Source organism: Penicillium samsonianum (genome assembly GCF_028829775.1).
Source record: "Penicillium samsonianum strain IBT 33392 chromosome Unknown utg000002l_segment0_segment0, whole genome shotgun sequence".
NCBI classification, from domain to species: domain Eukaryota; kingdom Fungi; phylum Ascomycota; class Eurotiomycetes; order Eurotiales; family Aspergillaceae; genus Penicillium; species Penicillium samsonianum.
The window spans coordinates 83,602-99,981 of record NW_026643260.1 but is presented as its reverse complement, the minus strand read 5'-3'; the positions used below and the strand labels follow the sequence as shown (position 1 = coordinate 99,981).

The 16,380-nt window shown below is 48.4% G+C and overlaps 7 protein-coding genes across 7 annotated transcripts; 4 read left to right on the top strand and 3 right to left on the bottom strand.

Annotated features, from left to right (window-relative positions):
• Positions 1–167: 167 nt before the first annotated feature.
• Positions 168–1,252, bottom strand: N7471_001896 (alpha/beta hydrolase; the record flags this gene model as incomplete). The annotated part of the gene is made up of 3 exons (XM_057274616.1): positions 168–728; positions 788–1,074; positions 1,135–1,252. 3 exons carry the CDS (start codon positions 1,250–1,252, stop codon positions 168–170), a joined length of 966 nt encoding a protein of 321 aa, XP_057139254.1.
• Positions 1,253–1,779: 527 nt separating this feature from the next.
• Positions 1,780–3,673, top strand: N7471_001895 (acetolactate synthase; the record flags this gene model as incomplete). The annotated part of the gene is made up of 3 exons (XM_057274615.1): positions 1,780–1,821; positions 1,894–3,349; positions 3,423–3,673. Coding segments are annotated over 3 exons (1,749 nt in total), but the record flags the coding sequence as incomplete, so codon positions are not given.
• A 2,004-nt stretch (positions 3,674–5,677) lies between these two features.
• On the bottom strand, positions 5,678–7,297 carry N7471_001894 (carotenoid oxygenase family protein; the record flags this gene model as incomplete). Its single annotated transcript, XM_057274614.1, has 1 exon — positions 5,678–7,297. The coding sequence occupies one exon, from the start codon at positions 7,295–7,297 to the stop codon at positions 5,678–5,680; it is 1,620 nt and encodes a 539-aa protein (XP_057139252.1).
• A 1,098-nt stretch (positions 7,298–8,395) lies between these two features.
• Positions 8,396–10,294, top strand: N7471_001893 (uncharacterized protein; the record flags this gene model as incomplete). Its single annotated transcript, XM_057274613.1, has 5 exons — positions 8,396–8,553; positions 8,626–9,093; positions 9,156–9,859; positions 9,911–10,015; positions 10,080–10,294. The coding sequence occupies 5 exons, from the start codon at positions 8,396–8,398 to the stop codon at positions 10,292–10,294; spliced, it is 1,650 nt and encodes a 549-aa protein (XP_057139251.1).
• A 750-nt stretch (positions 10,295–11,044) lies between these two features.
• Positions 11,045–12,682, top strand: N7471_001892 (uncharacterized protein; the record flags this gene model as incomplete). Its single annotated transcript, XM_057274612.1, has 1 exon — positions 11,045–12,682. The coding sequence occupies one exon, from the start codon at positions 11,045–11,047 to the stop codon at positions 12,680–12,682; it is 1,638 nt and encodes a 545-aa protein (XP_057139250.1).
• A 10-nt stretch (positions 12,683–12,692) lies between these two features.
• Positions 12,693–13,439, top strand: N7471_001891 (uncharacterized protein; the record flags this gene model as incomplete). Its single annotated transcript, XM_057274611.1, has 3 exons — positions 12,693–12,730; positions 12,851–12,975; positions 13,039–13,439. 3 exons carry the CDS (start codon positions 12,693–12,695, stop codon positions 13,437–13,439), a joined length of 564 nt encoding a protein of 187 aa, XP_057139249.1.
• A 446-nt stretch (positions 13,440–13,885) lies between these two features.
• On the bottom strand, positions 13,886–16,021 carry N7471_001890 (CocE/NonD family hydrolase; the record flags this gene model as incomplete). The annotated part of the gene is made up of 7 exons (XM_057274610.1): positions 13,886–14,224; positions 14,284–14,658; positions 14,710–15,308; positions 15,368–15,474; positions 15,529–15,607; positions 15,669–15,753; positions 15,806–16,021. 7 exons carry the CDS (start codon positions 16,019–16,021, stop codon positions 13,886–13,888), a joined length of 1,800 nt encoding a protein of 599 aa, XP_057139248.1.
• Between the last annotated feature and the right edge of the window lie 359 nt (positions 16,022–16,380).

Sequence of the window (16,380 nt, the reverse complement as noted above, 5' to 3'; positions counted from 1 at the left end):
TCTTTGTTTATTTAATCAAACAAAGAGTTGAATTTCTTATTTATCGAAAGCAATCCTACACCCTTGGAACCTTTCTGCGGTTATGAACCGCTTTATTGTGCAACATCTGACCACCCTCATGAGTGTGCGTCTGTGACCAGCGTGTACAAAGCACGGCAAGAAAAAACTCATGTCCCTTCTCTACCCACAACGTGCTGTGCCAGAAAATCCATGCCTTTCTCGATGGATTCAAAGGTAGCATCGTCACGTTTCAATCTAGTATCAAAGCCGTGAGTCATACCTTCTACAAGATACAGTTCAGACTGTACCCCATTCTTCAGTAATTCCCCATAGGCCCACTGAGAAAACTTTGCGTCAACAACGACATCTGCAGTCCCCTGAATGAAAACTGTGGGCGGGAACCCGGGTGTCTTCAATAATTTCTCTGGATCAACATGATCATACTCGTCCTCGGCAATGATTTGATCAAATTGGGCACCCTTACTAACAGACGTGACGAGGTAGGCCTGGCGTGGTGTGCTCAGATCGAGTCCCTTGGGACCAAACGGAGGGGTCGCCGCGATTGGCGGAGGGATTTCGTTAAAGACCTGCTTGATGAATTCGGCGGAGGGCAGAGCGGGTGCACCAGGCTTTGGTTTAATGCTAGTCCCAGTGTGATAGAAGGGATCACGGAGGTATTTGAACCCGAATAGATCAAGGATGGCCTTGGGCGGGCTGGGGCGAGAAGCCTGGTTGCGTAAGATATATTAATTACCAGCCTCTCCCAGTTTGTAGGATTGTTACTCACCATCAATAACGCTAGGCCCCCACCACAAGAGTGACCCAATGTGACAATGTTCCTGCCGTTTACTTGGATGCCATGATCCCTCTCGAGTAGTTTGGGAAGCTCGTTCTGAGCCCATTCGTACGCGGCCACTGAATCGTTGACTGGGCCGTTCAGTACGGAGATGGTGGGGCTGAGACGATAGTCTGAAGACACGGCGATGAAACCCCTTTCCTTCAAAGCCTCGATATGTGCAGTCGGAAGCATTGCCCGGCTACCAACGATGTAGCCGCCTCCGTGGAAATACAGCGCTTCACGTTGGATCAGCATGATGCTTCACATAAAGTTATTTTCTTTTCCAATTGTCTCACCAATAGCCTTGACTGAGGTAGTATCTCTAGGCAAATGCACAGTAGCCGTAAGGCTTACTTTCTGGACCCCGTAATCCACAACCTTGAAGACATAATCGATGCTTGCCATGACTGCCATTGAGTTAGCTTGCAACTGAGTGAATATTGGAGGCGGCGGAGTCCGAAGCGAAGAGAAATAGCCCAGAAGTCAGATACTAAAGATTCAGTGTTTCCGTTGTAAATATCGGCGTCCTTACGAATATCGCATGTTCCGCCCGGGCGCTGGTGGCCGCGGCCGTTGAGGCCGATTCCGCGGAACCCGCTCTCTTGGAAGTCTCCAACGAGACACGTTCGACAGCAAGGCATAACTAGGTGTCGAGCAAACTTGACACTGATGCTCCCTCTGTAGGGTAGATGACAGATCTGGTTGCCGTTATCGTGAGCCGAGACCCTATCTCAAGGTACTTTATCTCTTCTGAAAAAGTCGTCGCAAGACTACTCCGCTTAATTACTTATACACAAAGGCTTCGTGTGGTTGTAGCATCCAAAATTCGAAAGGAATTTACGCTTAAGCCCGTTGGACCTGATTTGATCTTCCGCACAACATGTAAGAGAATTCTAGATTCCTATGATAACAGCTGACAACAGGCTGATGATCATAACAGGGAATATACAGCCTCGTCAGCCATGTTCGAGGCGCTGTGGGCCGTGAGTGTAGTCCCATTATACCACAGGGACTTCATCAACTTTCGAAACCGTGCTCATATTCGTTTTTGTTAGGCCGGCGTACGGTATTGCTTCGTGAATCTAGGATCTGATCATCCCAGCATCATGGAAGCAATGGTTAAAGGGCAGCGCGAGAGACCGGACAGCTTCCCTGAATTTATCACTTGCCCAAGTGAAATGGTGGCACTGTCGATGGCAGATGGCTACGCTCGTGTCACGGGAGAACCTCAAGCTGTCATTGTACACGTCGACGTTGGGACCCAAGCACTCGGGTGTTCCGTGCATAATGCTAGCGTTGGCCGCGCGCCTGTGTTCATCTTTGCCGGTCTATCGCCATGCACCCTGGAAGGTGAATATCGCGGTAGCAGAACCGAGTTTATCCACTGGCTACAAGACGTCCCAGACCAGAAAGCAATTATATCACAGTACTGCCGCTATACCGCCGAGCTGAAGAAAGGCAAGAACATCAAACAGATGGTGAACCGAGCCTTAAGCTTTGCAACTAGCGAGCCACAAGGTCCAGTCTATCTACAAGGGGTGCGGGAGGTTATGGAAGAGGTCATCGAGCCGTACGAGGTCCAACAGGAGTTTTGGAGTCCCGTGGAGCTTGGCGGGTTGACACCGAAGCAGCTGAATTTGGTTGCCGAAGCCTTGGTATCTGCACGGGAGCCGCTCGTCGTCACTGGCTATAGCGGACGCGATACCGCCGTGGTACCTTTGCTCGTGGAGTTGGCAAACATGGTCAAAGGCTTGCGAGTTCTCGACACGATGGGTTCGGACCTTTGCTTCCCTGCCGATCACCCTGGCTGGCTGAGTGTAAGGTATGGATCGGACGAGGCAATCCGCACGGCTGATGTGATTCTTGTAATCGATTGCGATGTGCCTTGGGTCAACACGCAGTGCAAACCCGCCGATGGCACCAAAATTATCCATTTCGATGTCGACCCTTTGAAAGGCCAGATTCCGCTCTTCTATATCGACGCGATCCTACGTTGCCGCGTCAATACCGCGTTTGCCCTTGGCCAAATCGTCCAAAATTTGAAGACCGAGCTTTCGGATCAAATCAGCGCAAACCGCAAGCATTACATGAGCCGAGGTTTAGCCCTCCAGGAATCCCATGAGCGGAAGCTAGACGCGATAGCTTCCCAGGCCCAGCCGAATACCGACGGCTCATTGGGATGCGGCTTTCTCATCTTACAGCTCCGGAAGGCATGTCCGATCGACACTATCTGGGTGGTCGAAGCCGTGACCAACACCTTTACCGTGGCCGATCAGTTACAGGCAACGTTGCCGGGAAGCGTGTTCAGCTCGGGCGCTGGTGGCCTTGGCTGGTCGGGTGGCGCAGCTCTTGGTATAAAAATGGCTACGCACTCCCGCAATGGAGGGAACGGCAAGTTTGTGTGCCAGATCATCGGTGATGGTTGTTTTCTCTTCTCGATGCCTGCCAGTGTATATTGGATTGCGCAGAGGTACAAGATTCCAGTGCTGACTATAGTCCTCAATAACAATGGTAGGTCGAGGCTCACCATTTACTCTCTGTCGCAGTGAAAAAGGTTCCAGGCTGACAGACAATACTTTGACAGGTTGGAACGCGCCTCGAAAGTCCATGCTTCTTGTTCACCCCGATGGATTGGGGTCCCAAGTAAGCAACTCAGAGCTCAACATATCATTCGAGCCAAACCCGGATTACTCGACTATTGCACAAGGTGCATCAGGAGGAAAATGCTGGGCGGGACGAGTCAGTACCTTGGAGGAGCTAGCAGCAAGGTTGCCCGAAGCCATAGACGCTGTACACAGTGGCCGTTCTGCTTTGTTAGATGCGCGAATAAAGTAACACCCACTTTGTACAATGTACGACGTTCACGTTCTTAGATAGCATCTCTATTACTATACACGTCTTTTTGCATGCAGAGCTCTCGGGGAGGCTGTTAATTGTTTGTTTGGCAAATGGTTATAAAGAGAAATCAGATCAACTACTCATGAATTACTCCTGTTTGATCAAATTGATAAGCTCCATTCGGTGGCCCCCTTTAGACCTAGGTCTATGCTCATCTATTCAACGAGACAGATTCTATCGTGTAATGGACATAAGCGATATTCTCCTTATATTCAGAATGCATTCGAAATCCGTGAGACGATCTCATCTGAGTGATTGTATAACGTTCATCAATGAATCAAATACCACCACTTTTGTTCAACTCCAAATGTAGATATAACTGCCTGTTCGCCATTTTGTCCGCGCTCTTGGATCCTCATTCGATTCTCGCTTCATGACGCTTCTCTCTGCACTCATAACTTGCACCTGAATCAGACAAGAGTAAACTGTTGTGGTTGTAAAAAAGCGTCTCGATCATATGTCTATACTCCATAGCGTTACTGCTGAAGTTCGTGTGGGTTCCCTCTCTGTATCAAGAAGTCAGTTGTGCTGTCAGGTCATTCACGATAATACGCACCCTTGGTCGTGATTTTGAGTTTGTTCAACCCATTCCATAATTTGATCTTGAGAGACACAAGCTTTGACTGCGATATCAGTCATGATTGAATGAGAGACAGATGGAAGCGAATAATCTGGAGAGCGATTGCGATATTGATATACTTGTAATAAGTCTTGCTACGCTAATGTGAGAGCATATTGCTTCAAGACTTTACAACAACATCTTAGTACCTCGTACATCAAACCTACACGGGTACCGCCACATTGAGATAAGAAAAATCGAAAACTCTCCATGGTTCCACGGAATCAAAATTGCAGGAATGCGGCACGGAAATATGTGAAGTATCAATAAGAGGGTTCTTACTCCGCCGAGTTTAGAAGTGTTGAGCGGAGAGCTCTAGAAAGCAGACCACAAAAATGGAGTTGATTGATTGATTGTTCATTGGGAGAGTTATCTGAGAGCAAATACACTAAGAGTAGTTAACTAACTAGTTAGTTAGTTACAAACTTGGGGTCGGTGGCTGAGCTCTAAGGCAGCAACCCCAAAAAGTCTACGAATTGCAAAATTCAGTGGCTTGATTACAATTTCTGCCTCTCACGTGTTATTCTAAGAAGAATAAGTTGTACAAAGCAAAAGGCCAATATGAACCCTTATTCAGCTTCTTGCATCTATCTACCACAAGTGGTTTCCGATGGTTCCGTGGTGAGACCGATGGACCTTGGAAGCCGAGATGTACAAAATGTTGAGACGCAGGATCCCGGAACAGAGCCGCGGAATTCATATACTTGTAGATTCGACCACCCCCGCGAAGGCTCGGCTCTACGGCATTCACAGTCCGCTCATTCACTAAGCTTAAGCTTCGTGTTTGATGAAGACCATTATGTGTTTCCTAGCAAGAACACGCAAGGCAAGACCGATAACGTTAAGCTTGGATTTTATAGATCAGTCGACCGAAATAGTTTGCGTCAAAGTTTGCGTCAACTCGCTGCCACCGAAAAACCAAAATAAACCCGGCTACGTTATCAACCAATAGCACGACTAAACCAATACATTTAGCTTGTAAAAATCTATCTTTATATTAAGAAAGGGCTAAGAACTTATATCGATAAATTAAAATCGATTCACTAAGATCTTTATCGTAGATTTTAATTATTATTATCTATTCTTAAGATATAAACTTGTTAAAACCTCCGTGTACAAACATAAGAAATATATAAAATATGTTTGCACAAAGGATTATCTATTTCTTCATAATTTAGTATCCGTATAAAAAGATTTCAAAATTATATGGTTAAACAATATTTGAAAGGTAGTAATTTCATATAGTTCTAAACCTGAAAGGTTACATTACATCTCAAATTAATCAGTTCTCATAGTGAAAAGTAACTGTATACTCCCAAACTCTATTGAAGCCTATTCAGTTGTGAGTACTTGGTGCTGGGCACGACATCTTCAATATGACCCGTCAACATTGGCAGAGGAGTCTCAGGGTGGGGGTTTGGAACCCAATTTCCATGCACCTGATTGCGTGTTTGGAAAGGCAATTGCGCAATGGAGACCGGCTTTGAGAAGTCATTGGAGTCAAGTATGATCAATTCCCCCTTTGGGGACGAGTCCCTCTCCATATAGAATATGACCCAGCCATCGCCTTCTTCACAGGCAGGTCCCCGAGGGATGTATGCAGGCTCTGCAACACTACCGTCGGTGGCAGCGTGGAATATTGATTTCTCGCCCGTCTCCGTGTTCAACTTTATGATTGCGTTGAAGCGGGGTCTATCCCTTTGTTCTGGAGCTATCATACCTGTCAGATACACGATCTTAGACTTGTAGCCCGTCTTCCGCTCGTCGAAAATGGGAAAATCAAAGATCCCCTCTAACAGTGTCTCAGGTGGCGGTAAGGCAGATCCATCAGGGTTGGAAAGATCCATAGTCCAGCGTTTCCAATCGCCACTAGGCTTGCCTTTGGGGCCATCGTAGTCCTTTGGGTTGAAAAAGTCAAAGACGTTGAAGCTGACGAAGTGGCTTTCAAGCTTCAAGAAGCCACCTTCTTCTTCCCATGCGTTGCCGCTGTGGATGATCAGGCCGTGAGGGGCGGTATACTTTCGGAACTCGCCAGGCTTCCAGTCTGGGTGATTCGGAGAGCTTGCATTGCGTGGAGTGACCAGGAATTCCGAGAGTTGATCAGGAATAAAGCTCCAGTAGTCACCCCCAGCCTTCATCACTTCATCCGTGTTGACGCCGAATGGCATGTTGGAAAGGATGATCCAATTTTCAGTGATCCAGCCATCGTGTGGCCACCCAGGCTTATCCTGCTTGAACCAGTGTTCATTAAAGATCCGCCCAGTGGGATCAACCGAGTAGGTGCAAATGTCCGGAGTGCTTAGACCCTTGGCTGAATAGCTCCAAGTTACCAGCTCATTCTTGTGGGGATCGACTTTGGGATGGGCCGCAAAGGTCATCGCAGCTACCTGACCACCATATGGATCCGCACACCTTGTTTCAAGGGTGTCCGGATCTAGGGCGTACGGTAATCCCCTCTCAGCCAACGCGAGGACATTGCCGCCCCAGTAGATAATATTGGTATTTCCGGTGCTGTCATTCGCAAATCGCACAGACGGGTGAATGTCGTAGGGGTTTCTGTAACGACCAAAGAGGCGACGACCAGCTTTTCGCTCCAACAGCCATCTCTCAGTGTGGATATATTTGATTTTCATAGAGATCTTGCCGTCCTGGATACGGAAGGCGCAGACATGCCCATCCCCGTCGACGAAGGGGATTCCCACCTGCGGGCAAAAGTGAGGATCGACGAGTATCCGATACCAGGTACCGCTGATCTCCCTAGGAAGATCACCAAAAACGACCATCTCGTCCATCTCACATTCAAATCGACCCTGAGGAGCAGTGTCGCGAGGATGGTAGTAGTGTTCCCACGGCGAGGTGAGCCCGAAGTGGTTCTCATGCTGGTTGTTGTTGGTTGGTATTTTGAGTTCAGCCTGCAGGACTTCTGGCCTTAGTGTCGCCATCGCGCTCAAGGATGGGGTATAAAACTAAGGATATATGCAGATACACACAGCGAGAAAATTGGTTTGCACAAGTTTCACTCTCGTTATATACCGAAACGAACACCATACAGGGTGATAGCTACTGCGCTGCAGTCGGCCCCGAGTCTGCTGACCCATCAGGTTCGCAGAGGCGCGGAAGGCGGATTTGGTGCGAGCCGAGCCATTCCGCGGAATTCTGCTTGAGGCCCATCTGGGCAAAAATTACGTTCTAATGCTTTGTCCAAGCGTCTTTGTCACATTGTCATCAATCTGAAGCCACCAACCCAGCCTTTACGATAGAATATATCATGGACTCACGTGAGGTCTTTATGGAGGACACCTTCGCCGGTACTTGATGATGGAACCTTGCCGCCATGATGCTTCCACTTTCTTACATCCAACAGATACTACGAAGACTTTGAGGGACAAAGGGAGGACACAGTTCTTAGAGTGCTGTGAGACATTAGTCACAGAAAACTTTAAGCCAAGAACTCAGGTCTAGCGGTCATTGATGGCGCTCCCTTCGTTTCCGCCCGCAAATTTTATCACTCGTGCGATACCTGCCGCGGGTGGAAGTCGAATGTAATGTTGGTGAAAGTATGCTCACTTGGACAGTTTTTCTTTTTTTCTTTTTTTCTGTTTGAGCTATGATTCTACGCCCGCTGCAAAGGACACCCTGGATATCAATAGTTCGACGTGGCTTCTCTTGCGGAGCTCCTTCCATGTGATGCCTCGATCCTTCACAGTTGAGGCTCAATGTTCTATTGGGGCGCACAAGCTATGTCCTGGCCTACGCTTGGCTCAGCCATTGCCCTAATTATTTTGCGGAGCATTTCAACGGCTGTCTAGGAGGGAATGTGCAATGACCAAGACTTGACACATATAGGCAGCTTATCGAGCAGTGTTCTGTTCCGCGGAATGTTTTTAGTGTCGGATTAGGTTTCCCCGCATGAACCCTATTTCCCCAGGTTTCAAAAGAAGTGAACTAGACGTCGATAAATATATCCTTACTATACCACCTCAGCCTCGTCTGATCTGCTCGGATCTACACATCCATCACCTTCACGTGCAAACAAAACCATGCCTTACAGTGAAAATGAGCTTAATAGCTCAACAATCACTGCTCATCGCCATCATCCCACGGAAACGCTTGGCCATGTCCGACTTCAAGACGAAGTCACGGGTGCCACACTTCTCGTGCCCCAACCTTCGTCCGATCCTAACGATCCTCTCAATTGGTAGGTCTCTCGCAACCTTACATGGCCCCTCTAAGCTCTGAAAATATATTAATTCCGAGGTGTCAACCACAGGCCGAAAGCCTTCAAGATTTATGTTGCTGTGCTTACTTGCGTAGCGTTGACTTGGGTCAATTTCTTCGCAGCTGGTCCCGGAGCAGTTTTGGTTGAGATAGTCATCGAGGTATTCGGCGTATATCCGCCCGACCCCCGCTTTTCCGCCACGCTGTCTCCGGCGTCGAACGCGGCATTCTCCTCTGCGGTGAGCAAGGTGGCTTTGCTCTTTTCCACGGCTTCCATGGCCGCCGGTGTGTGCAACCTTTTGTGGGTCCCGCTCGCCGTAAAATATGGCCGTCGCGTGGTATACACTTCCTCCTACCTCGTTTTCGGACTTTGCTGCATCTGGTCGGCGCGTGCCACCTCTTACGGTAGTCTTCTAGCTTCGAGGATCATAGCAACATTTTTTGCGGGCAGCACCGAGTGCGTTGCTCCGATGACTATCGCGGACATCTTTTTCTTTCATGAACGGGGTAGAATGACGGCGTATGTGAAACTCCATGCAAATATTTGTCGCAATCCGCCAAGGCTTACAAATGACGTTGTAGGATATACTCTGCCGCGCTCTCGACGGGTGCCGCTTTTGGGTTCATGATCTCTGGGATCATGTCAATCTCACAGAACTGGAGAATGTTTTATTATTTGTGCGCTGCTCTCGTTCTAGCCACAACGGTTTTGATCCTTTTTACAATGCCCGAAACCGCATATCAAAGGGATGGAAGTGGAACAGAGGAAGTGGAAAACGAGAAAATTTCCAGTGTGTCCGAAGTGGAGCGCGCCGAGGTGTCCAGCACACCCAAGAAATCCTTTGCTCAGCGGATGGCCTTCAACCGTGCTCCTCTCACCCATGAGAGCCTTTGGAAAATTGCCATCCGTCCTGTGCTTGTCCTCTTTCTGCCACCAGTCTTCTGGTCTACTGTGTCTTTCGGCATAGGAATTGGGATCTTCGTCACCCTAGGCACCACTGCCGCAACGGCCTTCTCACAGGTCTACGGCTTTACGGTTTGGCAATTGGGATTGGTCTGGATCGCGGGTATTGTGGGTAACCTGCTAGGCATACCTTTTGGTGGTTACTTTTCCGATTGGGTAGCCAACCGCGCTACTTCCCAGAATGGTGGCATTCGGGAGCCAGAAATGCGCCTTCCCGCCGTAAGCATCGCTATGGTCACCTACCCAGGGTCACTTCTTCTCTACGGCCTGGGAATCAACTACAAAGCGCATTGGATTGTCCCTACATTGGGCATATTCCTGTGTAAGACCTTCCTTCAGCATGTGTCAAAGCTTGCTGACCTCTCAAATACAGTCTCCTTCGGAAGTAGTGCTGCGATTGGTATCAGTGTGGTCTATACAATCGACTGCTACCGACCGATTGCTGGGGAGGTCGTGGTGAGCCAGGTCGTCTTCAAATGTAGGTTATCTGCCCATCTGATGAGACCTTCGGAAACATCAATGCTGACCGACGGACTTTCTAGCCTTTATAACATTTCTCATGTCCTTCTACGCGAACCTATGGGTGGATCGCGACGGATATGCAGGAGCATTTGGCGCCATGGCAGCCTTCAGCTTTGTCGTCCTGGCTTTATGGATCCCTCTATACATCTGGGGTAAGCAGATTCGTCATGCCACTCTCAAAGGGCGTGTGATGCGACATGTCCACTGGAATGCGGACAGAGAGACGGGCGAGTAGTCATTATGTGGCACACCCCGAATAGTATAGAGCCACCTTTACCCAGTTGGACCTTTGTACGGAGAGTCCCTGTGACAAATTTGAGGAGAAAGAAACGGTCATTGATTTTTTATATTTACGCTCTTTTATTATAATTAATAGAAAAGCTAAGGTCTGTACCAACAAAATATTATAATTGCTTAAATTTACAGATATAGACTTCAGAAGCATTAGAAAAGCTCTTATGAAGACCATCGAATTTTTGAAAAGATGTGACACACGAAATATATATATTTGTATAGGACCACTAATCAAAATTTACCAAAATTTACTTAAAATAAAATGTAAAAGCTATAATGGCTTATGTTTTCTTATTTAGACAATTACTCGGAAAGGTCATATTGTAAAATCAAGTATTAAATTGAGGGTATTGTTAATTACACCCCCCCTTTGGATAATCTCACCCCCCCCCGCCCTGAAAATCCAGGCTTCATAGACCGCCTTCCTCACCGCCTTCCAATTTTGTACACCGCCTTCGTGTCAAACAACCCATATAATACTAGCAAGACGGCAGATACCTACAATTTGTATATAAACCACTAACAAAATTAAGTCACTTTTGTCACATAACACCCCGTACATACATGTAGATAGGATCAAAGAAATTGATACTCCAATTCTGGTTTACATACATTAACCTGCCTTCTTCAAACCCATTTTTTCATCACTTTCTGCCTCAATTTCATCGATTTTATCGCCAAAACCGTCAATATGGCCTCCCTAGGCCTTGCATATCTGGAATCAGATCCAGATTCCGATCCGGAGATCGTCCCCGAGTCTCCACCGGCCGTGCCAAGCACCGAGTCTTTCTCTCCCGCCATGCCAAGCACCGAGTCCCCCGTGCTTTATACTATGCCTCTCCCCCCTATTGGTTCAGAGTATAGTACGCCAGAGGAAGGTCTCGCCGCTATCAATGATCTCGGCCGTACACATGGGTATGCGGTTTCATCAATTCGGACCAAATTCACCAAAAAGGGCGTGAAAAAGACTGTACGCCTCCGCTGCGACCGAGGTCTCGTACCAAGAGATCGGCCTAACGACGGCCCAGAGCGGAAACGACAGACTACCACACTACAAAATGAGTGTCCCTTCGGTATATCGCTTCGACTAAACCAGACAACGAGTGCCTGGTTTCTTACGGTCGAAAATGCATCACATAACCATCGACCTTCCCCTGCATCAACTCACGCCGTTCAACGAAGCAATGAACTTTCAACCATCAAGGCGGATATCCAGAAGCAGCTAGAACAAGGCCTTCCCACTCGCCAAATTCTCACTAGCATTCGCAACGAAAACCCAGATTCATGTATTATCCCTCGGGATATCTACAACTTCCGGCGGCAGGTCCATATGGAGTTCCTAGCCGGTCGTACCCCCCTACAAGCGTTGTTAATGGAGCTCCCGAAAAACGGCGACTGGATCTTCCGGTACGAAGTGGATGATGACAACCATGTTACTACTTTGTTTTGTATGCATAAATCTGGTGTTGCTATGCTGAAATCCAACCCCTGGGTCATTTCTATGGATTGCACGTATAAGACAAACCGGTACGGGCTACCATTACTTGACATCGTTGGCTTTGCTGCCACCGGAGCTACTTTTCATCTTGGCTTTGCATTTATGAAGGACGAGCACCAGGACTCGTACGAAGTTATCCTCAACTGCCTCGCCGAAGCATACAACTCCCTAGGTCTCGATCCCCCCCATACAATTCTTACAGATAAAGAAGAAGCGCTGATAAATGCAATTGAAGCTGTCTTTCCTCTGACAAAGAGCATGATTTGTATCTGGCATATCAACATGAATATCTTGAAAAAGGCCCGGCCAATTCTTCGGGATCAGATCGCAAAAGCACGGAGCGAGTTAAGCACCCAGTCGAACAGCACCCAGTCGAACACTACCCAGCCAAGCAGCACCCAGCCAAGCAGCACCCAGCCAAGCAGCACCCAGCCAAGCAGCACCCAGCCAAGCAGCACCCAGCCAAGCAGCACCCAGCCAAGCAGCACCCAGCCAAGCAGCACCCAGCCAAGTATACAGCGTCAAACAAAGGCCCAGCGAGAGAGGGAGCTCACCCAGAAGGTTGACAAAGGCTGGGAGAAAATGCTAAAGCGCTGGAACGGAATTGTGTACGCTACTTCCTCTGAGGTTATGAACCAGCAGTGGGAAATCTTCAAAGAGAAGTATAACGATCCAATCTTCCAGCCGTTAATTGACTACATTCAAAAAGAGTGGCTTGATGACTGCCCAGAGCGTTTTCTTCATTGCCATACCGCTCAATATCTCCATCTCCTTGAGATTGCGACTTCTCGTACAGAGGGAGGACACTGGCTGCTTAAGCAGGATCTATAGGTTGCAAGAAATGATCTCCTCGTTGTTCTCCAGAATTTCCATCGCGTTGTTAATCTACAATTCAATAAGATCACTACTCAAATCGAGAATGAGAAGATCAGAAGGCCAACTAACTCTCAGAACCTATACAACTCTCTAGCTAAGCGGATCTCAATGAAGGCAATTCAGCATACGAAGGACATTTACGACAGATATCTTCCAGAAGGACAGGAAGATAAAGCTCCAATTCCACTATTATGCACTTGCAATTCGAAGAACACATCTGGCATCCCATGTATTCACATTATTAAGGAGTATGAAGATGAGAACAAGAGCCTTGACCCCGAGCTATTCCACCAGCATTGGCATTTGTACAGTGTGTCTGCTCCACCAATCAATCCTCTCCTTCTACTCCAAGATCCTCTACAGGTTCGACGACGAGGGCGTCCACGAGGAGCGAGAAACTTCATTAGCCAGTCAACCACTCAGCAAGCCACCCAGCAGAGCACCCAGGATATCCTCTCTTCGCCGGATTCCCTCACTCAGGATCGATCCACCCGGCGAGAACCATCAGCATTCGAGCACGTACTATCGCAGGAACGTGGACGTGGACGTGGACGTGGACGTGGCCGAGGACGTGGAAGGGGACGTGGAAGGGGACGTGGACGTGGAACAAGCAGTGGTGAACCTAGCAGTGGTGAACCTGCCAGTAGCCAAGGACGTGGAAGGGGACGTGAGGGTGCCTAAGAAGCAGGATGATCAATATGTAGATTTTTAAGGCAGGAATCAGGCAGAATGTACGATTTTTTCTCATTAAAATGCAGGGTTTTTTACTATGTAAACCAGAATTATATGGTGGTGGCAGAATATATGGCAGAAAAGTCCGTAGTGGCAGAAATGGATGGCAGTATTCAGTGTCGCACCCGATCGGGAAGGCGGTAAAACTGTGCACCTAAAATTTCAGGCAGGGGGGGTGAGATTATCCAAAGGGGGGTGTAATTAACAATACCCTAAATTGAATTGAAAAGGTAGTTTAACAAGTGTTCTAACGATTGAGGCCTTGGACCGTCCTGAGCGTGGAGCGCGATCCCCGCCCCTTGATCATGGAGTTTGAGTATTTGAAGACATCGCACTGCTCAGAGAACTGGAACATTAAGATGGAACTCATGAATCAGGAGTCTAGGAGAAGTCTGCGATTCCCCTTTACGGAATATCGCTAGTAGCCTATTGTGCTGGTAGTGTAATAACAGGCACGATGACCTTTGAGTCATACTTCCCACCGAAGTGGATTGTATGCCGCCCTTCATTCAGATTGTCGAGTTTCTTCTCGATGTGGCTGGGGAAATCCGAGCTCGTATCAATGAAGCCTTGGACGCGGAATAGTAGACTCTCCCCGGCTTCGAAGTGGATGCCCATAGGCCAAAGAGAAATTTCGAGCTTGACGACTTCGCCTGGGTGTACCTTTTCTTCCTTGTCATGTGGGTGGTAGGGAATCATGGCAGTGCTCCGTTCCGGAACCTGGGCGCGATGCGAAGCCCGGAGAATGCCTGTCGGTCCGGTATACTATAGCATAGACACGGTTAGCGCGCTGTGTAAATTCAGTGTTGGATCAAACCGCTCACCTTGACAGTCTGTGCCATCGGAACATCGTGTTGCGTGTTTATCCCTTCCGGCAGAGATTCCCAGGGAACATTCACGTGTTCTAACACTTCGCCGCTCTTGCTCAGCTTGCGGATAGACACATAGACATCCATGTCGTCCTTGTCTTTGCAAGACATCCAAAGTTCCGCCTTTGAATGACCAACAAGAGTGGTCGCTTTGTCGAGGATGAGCACAAATTCAGACGGTTTTGCTTGGTAGCTGTTCACGTGATGGGCGATGAAGCTCTCGTTGGCTTCCGGTGAGGTGGCCAACTTCCCAGAGCCCTGAAGGTAGAGTTTACGATACTCGGTCGACGGAACTGGGTAGTCAGCGAATGGCACGTCCCATTTCGGTCCCTATAGCAACATGTCAGAAAGTCTTCAGATGCCCCGGTCATAGCAACCTACAGGCTCAAAACGATTCCCATACGTGAGAATGGACACCCTAGCCCTGGGAGTTTTCTCCCACCCATTGTCAATGTTCATCATGTACCGATCAAAGAACCGCTGCAGGTCGTCAATGTACCTAGGTGTGTAAAGATCAAACCACTCCTGTGTCGGATGAAAGCGGATCCATTTATCTTTCGAAGCGGCCCGGTCCCAGCCTCTCACGGTACCAGATCCATGATTTCCCGAAGAATAGCTAGCAAGTGCGTAGATCGGTAGAGTCAGACCACTGGTGTCGTAGACTTTATCCTCCCAGTAGCCATTAAAAAGGGGCCATTTATTGAGCGCTTCGCCAATGTCCTCACGACGATTGCGGCCACGAATCGTTTTGTTGAAGATGAATGAAGCAAAGTTGCCCTTAGGAACACCACCGCGACAGATCAAGTCGCGATACTTATCCGTGAATCCTTCCCAGGGCGCTATGCACTTGAGTGACGGTGGTCTCTCGATAGCGGTTGCCCACTGCTCCGTTGCTAGCCAGGAATTCCCACACATGCTAACAGAACCATTGCACCAAGGCTGAGATGCGATGAATTCGACCGTGTCATAGCCGTCCAAACCTACCCGTCGTTAATTATCGCCGTGTTGACTTTTATCTGGGAATGGAGCAGCAACATACCCATCTGGCTTCCCTCGATATAAAGATCACCTTCACTATCCCAAGTGCCACGTATGTCTACATTGACAATTGCATAGCCCCGAGGGCACCACTCGGCAGGATCGGGGCTATGCCCCGTGATCAGCTTGTCTTATCTGAGGCATTGAGCGGGACGTGCTTACCCTTCAAATTTCTCTAGACCAGATGTGGCGCTCTCTGGTAGTCCGAGTCGGAAAGGAATATTGTCAAAGATGCGGAATCCTGGTAGTCATATCACCGTCAGATGTGGTTCCAACCCGACAGGGCGTTGTCAATTACACACCGTGTCCATATTTACCGTACGGGCTCACGGCCAATATGGCCGGGATTTTGGTATCTGTGACTGGCCTGAAAATGTCACAGTAGATCTGATGATACTGGATCAGTATGATTTCTGCAGGACTATCCCGTTTGACGAACCTTCACTCCGTCTCTAAGCGGAATCTCGACCACTTCATCAAAGAGAGTTTCTTCGTGGAGGGCACGCCTGCCCTCCGCAAATTTCCAGCCCACGGGAAGTCTACTAGTGTTTCTAGTCTGCTTCCTGTAGGGATTCATGTTTGTCTCATCTTCAGGACGGTTCGTAGGTGTCCATGGGATAGGAAATCCCCCAAAGTCAAGTTTTGGTCCGGTCATGATGCAGCTGTGGGGCAGTCTCTGACTATCCTTTCGCAATAGGTTAAAGGCAGATTCTGAGAAAGCCTTGAGCATGGTCAATCATAATGTTATAGAGTAGGGGCCATATTCGTAGTGGGCAGACATTTGTCAGTGACTATGTCCGACAACTAAGCTTGCTTCCGCGGAACTTGAGGTGGTTCCGGTGGACTCGGAACCTTGCCGCGGCGGCGAAGTGAGCTCATGGCAAGTTTTGCTTCGTGCTTACTTACCAGGAACCGTCTCAGTCATGAGCATTCCGCGAAAATATGCAGCCTACGTCTTAAGCCCGGCGATGAGTAGTTAGTTAACTAGTTAGTTAGTTAGGTTACTAGGATGCC